Here is a 7,467-nt window from a genome sequence, read left to right as displayed (position 1 = left end):
CCAAATAAACAAACAACAAAAAATAAACCCACAAGGAGTGTTCTTCCTTCAGAAGAAAACCCTTTGCCCATAGGGCTGCCTTCTGTTGGGTTTGGAAAGATAAAAGGAAGAAAGACTAAAGACGTACCTTTGCAAACGACTTGGTAATTAGTACAACAATCTCCTCTACTTAAGCAGTCTTCAGAGCAGTGACAAGCATTGTCATCATTCCTGGTTTCTCCACAGCGATCTTTGGTACACTCCCAGCCCCGAGCTACAATATTCACATTGTAAGCAAGAACGAGAGATTGTAAGCAAAACAAAGTAGCCACTCAAGCCGTAATGGCAACACTCTAGTCGTTAAAATTGGGTGTAAAGTTTATGGCCCCATTTTAGCGATTTCAAGACCTCTGAAGTATGTCAACCAAAACCAAGGGACTCTTGTGATTTGCAAGTGCAGGAGGGCTCCTCCACCCAGTACACGTGTGTTTCTGCTACCCTCAGGTGTTGTATTTCAGTCTTTGTACAATCTGAATGCCAGAAGAAGTGTGTAAAAAAAAAGACAAAAGGGAGTCTTGACAGATAATTGGTGGGGCCTGAAGCACAAACTAAGAATTCTGGTATTTCTTGGGTAATCTTTTCATCACAACTACTAAGTCCCCAGCTCAATCTATAGAAAATAAGAGAAAGTAGGAAAGAGATTATGTCGATGCAAATTGATGCCTTACTCGCATCAGTTCCTCATCCACAGTGCAAGATTCAGCACCAATTGAAAAGTTTCGAGAAAACAAGAACTGTTCTTCGAGGAAATCCATGGCATGGCTTCTGCAAAACACTCCAGCTCTTCTCATCTTGCAAATGGAGTCTAAGGACCTGTCTAAATCAGGTGCTCTCTCAAGGATAGTACATTGCTACATTTTGGAATAGGGCCTATGATTTTAAGGATGATTTTCCACCTCCAGACTCAATAAAGAAACTTTAAAAATCAGCACACATGCACACAGTAAAAAACCCTCATCACACCAGAGAAACACAATTTTTCTCAATTTCTCCTTCATTTGGGGCTTTTTTTCCTGTAAGTATATAATATTTACAGATTATATACATGATAATTGCCTGAATAAATGCCTATGGGGGTATATGAGGATTAGCACAACAGTTCCAGGTGCTATGCAGGTACCCATACACATACATGAACATGTGTCTGCTGCAGATAGGAGGCTTGAGGAAGTGAAAATCCACCCTTTGGTAGCAAGACATCTTGCTGAAAGCTCAAAGTTTTCAAAAAGAGCCTCTCATTCTGCAGTCATTTACACTGGGGCCAAAACAGTATGAGCCTAAAATTCAGAAGTTTTTGGCCTGGAACCAAAGTTGTTTTTCTTACCAGATTAGCTCACCATTTTTTGGTACTGAGCTATGAAAATTATATAATCATTATCAGAATTGTGGAAATCAGGATTTTTAAGCATGGCACATCCACAGGCAATTATATATTTAATCGTCAGACTTCTCTTTTGGCTGCTTAGTGTAATACCTGGATAAAGCTCGAAAAAGTTTAATGGCAAAAGTAGAAGGCACCTGTGTCAACTCTGACCACTGTGCAAACACTCAAAAAGAAGGGTATAACTAATAATTTAAATGCACTGTGCTAAGAAGTAAAACATAACTCATGGCCCTCTTTGACATTTTCCTTGCCTATGACTCATGGGGGAAAAAAAAAAAAAAGAGAAAGTGAACACATTGTTGTATTTCCATCCCCCAGGGTCCAATGAATTGAAGTCAGATGTTTCTACCAGTGTGTTATAAGCATTCTGAAAATGGGAAATCAGAGTCTGGGGCACAGGTAGCAAGCCCAGGCTGTCACCTGAGGCTTGCTCCAAGAGAACCCACAGCTCTTCAATGCTCTCAGCTTCCAAGGCACCTTCATGCCACAAGTAAGCCTGAATTGCTCCAATATTAAGTTTTCACTTGGGGAAAAAAAGAATGGCTAACACAAAATGATAAACCTCCAGTTTCTACCACAGCTTTTCATTCTAACCTGGAGGTCAAACTGGTGCCTGAAAACTGATTTTTGCTTTTCATTTTGTACCAGAAGATCTACTTTTCATGTAATATGAACAGCATCCTGTTTTTTCTGCCCCCACAGAGAGGAGCAATAGATGTACATTCCTACAGCTCCTTTGCAAGGGCTGCATTCCGGGCTGAGCTGAGCCTGCCCAGCCAGGCGAGGGGAGGAGGAGGAGGAGGTGCAGGTTATGGCAGGGAGAGCGGGTTTGTCAGGCAGGCCCTGACCACTGGCAGGAACCAGGTGTCAGCGGCACCTGGCAGAGCAGGACAGGAGACCCATCATACCTGTCTTCAAGCACAGCTCATCAAAGTCGAAGCAGCAGCTGTTGTAGCTCTTGCACAGGTTGTCACAGCGGCAGCCAGGAGGCTCTGCCTCTTGAAGTTCAAAGCACCTGTTTTTGCAGGAGCCAGAGGTACTGATCCAGGGGGAATCTGACAGGACTGTGTGAACAAGAAACAGGGCAACATTCTGTCAGGCCAGCAGCAATGGGACAGGCAGCTCAGCCCCAAGCCACTCGAAGGAGCAAAACCTCAGATTCTTGCTCTGGGAAAGGAAAGGGAGCAGGGAGAGGAAAAGGATTGCTTGAAGAAATGAAAGAAAAAAAGAACAAATTCCAAAAGAGTTGTTCTTTTGGGGGAGAAAAAAAAATAAAGGAAGCAGCATGCTGTGATAACATCCTGCAAAGAAACAGCCCTGGCTTTACCTCTGTAACAATCAAGAGATCATTAGCAGAAATGTATTGAAGTCTCCAAGGCCCCATTCCAGGAGCTATAGTTATTCCACAGAAGCAGGCCTTTGTTTTCAGAAACCAAGTGACATTTTCATGGCTGGCTGGTCAGTTTGCATAGGAAAGAACTCCAATTAATCTACATGCAACAGCAGGACTTGGTTTGCTATACTGGAAGGTGTCAAATCAATGTGAAGTGTGAAAAAAACCTTTAAGATGCTCTATAAATTAATGGAGAAATAAAGCAAGGCTTTTTTATGGGCTTCTGCAGAGCTCCAAATTATAAAAACTCTGGAAATGTAGAAGTATTTAGGAAATTAATATATTATTATGTGTGTAAGTAAATCGAGGACTGCCAATCTGAAAGCCATGAATAATGTATTAGACTTCAATAATCCATTAGTAAGGGACTTAATGTCAAAGCTGATATGCATGTGTCTGATCTTTTCTCAAAACTTACTTGTTTTTACTCTTTATATATTTACTAAGCTTTTCCTATAAGAGAATCCTACATAGCAGCTTATATGAAACAGGAAAATTGTGTGTTGTTCTCTAGGGTTAACTGTATTTTATGAAATAATGTAATGAATGTACGTTATCTTTTAAATACAGTGTTCCAAGGAAAATTTCACAATACCTTTTGTTCCTTGAGAGACCTATTAAAATTAAGTATTTGAAATCATCTTGGTTTTGTTTTCTTTTAGGTCATGGTTTGGTTTTGGGTCTGGCAAACCTCACCATGATTAGCAGTATGATTTTAGAAGGACTGACACAATGGCATTTCGGGGAAAGAGTTGCTCTGATATTTTCTTATATATTTTTTCCCCTTACACTTTTACATAGCTGAAAGTTCAGTCACCACATAAACTGAAGGGAAATCTCTTCCCAAATAAGATGGCATTAACCAAACACAATAAGAATGGATGTAAAAGACGACGAAAGAGAAGTTCAGAGGTGCCATTGTAGTAGCTGATTTCTCAGTAGCAGCCATCCCCAGCACTGCTGCTCCACCACTTCCCTTGGAGTGGCACTGGCACTGGTTAGACACCAACATGAACCGCTTCAGGGAATAAACCTGTCAGCAAATCAACCCTACAGCAAGATCATAGGTAAGAAACCCAAACCTACTACAGTTGCAGTAATGGATTATGGCAAGGCACACTCATACAACTGCTGGAAAAGACGGGTAGCAGGCAAGTGTCTCCCTGCTTTTGCAGTTTATTTTTTCAACCAGGTCAGCAACGCTCAGTTTGAGTAACATTTTACACATATTTAAGTTTCACTCTACAGACACGTACCCTGCAAGCACGTTCATAATGAGACATCAAGGTTTTGGCCACCTGAAATTCCAAGGAGCTAAACGTTGTTGTATCTGTGCTGGCAATACACAGACCAGTGTTTTCTTTGCTCAGGTAAGCAGGTCATAAAGCTTTGTTAGAAATTAATCACATGTGAATTGTTTCAAAGCATGCTAACAACTCAAACTTTCAGAGCTATGAAGTCTTCTTCCATATTTTTGATGACAGCTGCTTCCTGTCAAATGCTTCTGAAAATCTGTTACCAAAAAATATTTTCATGTTATTTAACCTCTTCTACTACTTTTTCTTCTGGAAGCCAGGTAATATATAATCATAAATCCATGAAAGCTTCAAATCAAAGTTATTGCAAACTCCAAGGTATTACATATTACCATATAACCCTTACACTGGCATTACCCTCTTCATTTCAAAGGGCTGAGAAGGAGATCTTATCAGAAGGTAAAAAAATGCATGTCATCATGTGTTTAGGAAAGAGAAGGTGTAAATCTGACTGCAGATTACATAAGAGACAGTTAACTGCAGCTCAAGGAATCTCTACCTGTTGTAAAGAGCAGCTTATTTATCAGGAAACCACTGGAACAAATTGCCCACAGAGGCTGTGCAATCTCTGAGCTTGGAGATTTTGAAGAACAGGTTAGGCCAAGATCTGTCAGGGTCTCTTCAGTAATAACTGACCACGTCTTAGGATATGGAGAAGATCTACATAGCTGTTCAAGGTCCCTTCTAGCTCCATCTTCTATAACTGCAAGTAGGGTTTCCATTTCATGCAAGAAAGGTTTAGCACACAACTTTGTCTGGTATTTTCTTATACCTCACGACAACCACTTCATTACTGATGTGACAAATTTTCTAAAATCACTTAGCAAATTCAAGTCGCACCTCCCGAGTCAATGTAGGACACTTACTATATCACAGCACAAAAAAGAACTTGCTAAATTTCTCTCAATATACTAAGATCACCCCTCTGTTTATCATGCTTGACCTTGCCTTTGCAGCCAGACCATGCTTTTCAGGTCATGCACAATGCCGTGGCAGGGGTACTGGTGCATGCAAAATAGTTTGAAAATATATCATCAGGAGCTCCATCCATGGTGAGCACTTTCAAACCAGCAGAAATCCTTGTACAGAACAAACTTAGACAGCTTCAAAGTCCTTTTCAAAACTCCTGCATCCCTCCACAGCTCCTACAGTCAGACTATGCAGCAGACAGAGGGATCTCAACATGAAGATTCTCCTCTCCTTATTTTTTGCATGAAGTCTTTCACATCCTTTTCCATACATTATTTTCTGGTCAGCTAAGCTCAAAACAACCATCTAATTGTCTTTTACATCATAGGTTAGAGACCAAAGTTACATAGGGCAATAGTGCCTTTGTGATTTAGTTCATGGGGGTTACTACATTTCCATTGCAAAGGTGTTACACTTATCTTAGAAGGTACCATATCAAACTACTTCCTTTGACTCTATTTGATTACAATATCTTTTAAAAAAAGTCATATCCATTTATTTACAGTAGTATTTAAGACATAGGGCAATATAAACATGCCTATACAGTCATTACAGGAGGGAGACTAACTGGTAACAACTTGCCATTTTGGATCCTATGGGTCCCGTATGGAACTGATATGGAACAACCAAATGCTTGTGCAAAACATTTGGACCTCCAATATTGCCAGATAATGTTCATACTATGAACTTGCATTTCATTATTGCAATGAGTAAAATTTCAATGAAAGGTCAGATAAAGGAAAAAAATACATCCTAACTCTGGGACGAGAAAGGTAAGACTCCATTTTTAATGACATGCTTAAAAATCCAGTGAGAAGGGATAGAAAAACTTCAGTGTATCTCCTTCCAAAGCGTAAGTTATCCTAATCGTGGCCAACAAACATGCTTCAAGAGATTACTAAGGCCTTTTTCCCCGAAAGTGCTTGCAAATCTCAAAAAGCAAATAACTTACAAAAGCAAAGTTATGAGTCTTGGTTCTCTAATGTCTTTTAGAAATTTCAGGTAAAAAAATTATTTCAATTAAATGATTCTTTGGGTACAAATATTAAATGTTTTGAATGTATAAAAACATACATCTGTACAATGTAAAAAGAGGACAAGGTGGGGTAGGCATTATGTGATACTTTGACGTGCATTTATAAGGGAGTAGGAAATAAAAACAAGTTGGTTTTGGCTCATAGCAGAATTCTGTGCTAGATAAAAACTAAAACTTGTTTATACTTATGGCACACCTCTGGAGAAATAACAAATTGTTTTGCACAGTAATATTTGGTAAAGATTTTTATCAATCTAAAATAATTAACTCTTAACAGCAAGAAACTTGGAAATAAATAATTTGAGGAAGAGTGAAGTTGAAAAATAATTATACCAATCTTTTATTCTGAATATTTCATTGCACTGGACTTCTAACAAAGTATAGCTGGAAGTAATTTTTTACCATCTCCTTTAGACAGATGTTACTACAATACTTTATTATTTGCTATCTTTTTTTTTTTTTTTCCCCCTGCAGTAAAAGTAACCAAGCTTCATAAACACAGAATGGACAAAACCCTCCCTTGCTTTTGTCTCTCCTTGCTGTGACCTGGACTGGACGACTTCAATGCCAGGTGCAGGTTCAATCCCACCTGTAAGTCAATACACTTCCAAAAATTCCCCATCTCCTGCCCTTTTGCATCCTGTATGTCCTCCTACTTTTCAGTAATGCTGATCCAATCCTCCTGCTGCTGGAAACAGCACGCAGCTACTGATCCCAGCCCTGGCAGTGCTGAATGGTGCTGGTTGGCTCAGCAGGGCTGGCACACGATCAGCTGCAGTGGGTCCCCAATATCAGACCTTTGGAACTTCAGTAAAAGCCAACTGAGCAGCTCTGCCCTAGGCAGTCACCAGCGAATCAAAGCAGCTGGCAGTCAGATGTTCAGCACTTGAAACTCAAATCCTTCACATTACTACTACACACACTGCACAACTACTCTACAGTTAACATACTAGAAGACTTACAAAAAAAAAAACCCAACAAAAACAAAATAACCAACTGGTTTTCAAACATTTTTTTAAACTCACATAAAGATCAAAGGCAACAGCCACTATCTTTTTGATTACCTAAATCGCCTCTGCTCAGTGATCAGCAGCCCTGATTGTGGCTGTGATTAGACACCAATTCCTGTCAAAGACAGGGGACAGAAGGACACAGATACATTACCAGGAACACAACAAACTCTGGCCACGGTAAACCATTTTGTAATTAAAATTCACAAGCTATCATTACAGACGGGCATTGCAAATGAAACCCTTTCACTTCAATTACGTTAACCATCTCAAAGTCAATGACCGCAGGTTTTCTTTCTGCTGCCAAAGGAACAGAGGCA

The 7,467-nt window shown here is 39.8% G+C and overlaps 1 protein-coding gene across 8 annotated transcripts in view; it reads right to left on the bottom strand.

The window, feature by feature from the left end:
• Positions 1-7,467, bottom strand: part of ENPP2 (ectonucleotide pyrophosphatase/phosphodiesterase 2) — a 71,414-nt gene that overhangs the window by 48,986 nt on the left and 14,961 nt on the right. For all 8 annotated transcript variants that reach the window (XM_027884909.1, XM_027884911.1, XM_027884903.1 and 5 more), the window contains exons 3-4: positions 2,332-2,487; positions 128-253 (exon numbers count right to left, since the gene is read on the bottom strand). In XM_027884909.1, the coding sequence (XP_027740710.1) occupies positions 128-253; positions 2,332-2,487 (282 nt within the window). The remainder of the gene's footprint in view (positions 1-127; positions 254-2,331; positions 2,488-7,467) is intronic.

The sequence above is a fragment of the Empidonax traillii genome, unplaced genomic scaffold (assembly GCF_003031625.1).
Source record: "Empidonax traillii isolate 1590-97213 ecotype Southwest subspecies unplaced genomic scaffold, ASM303162v1 scaffold157:size2224338, whole genome shotgun sequence".
Classification (NCBI taxonomy): Eukaryota; Metazoa; Chordata; class Aves; order Passeriformes; family Tyrannidae; genus Empidonax; species Empidonax traillii.
The sequence above is the reverse complement of the archived record's forward strand: the minus strand, read 5'-3'. Positions and strand labels throughout refer to the sequence as shown.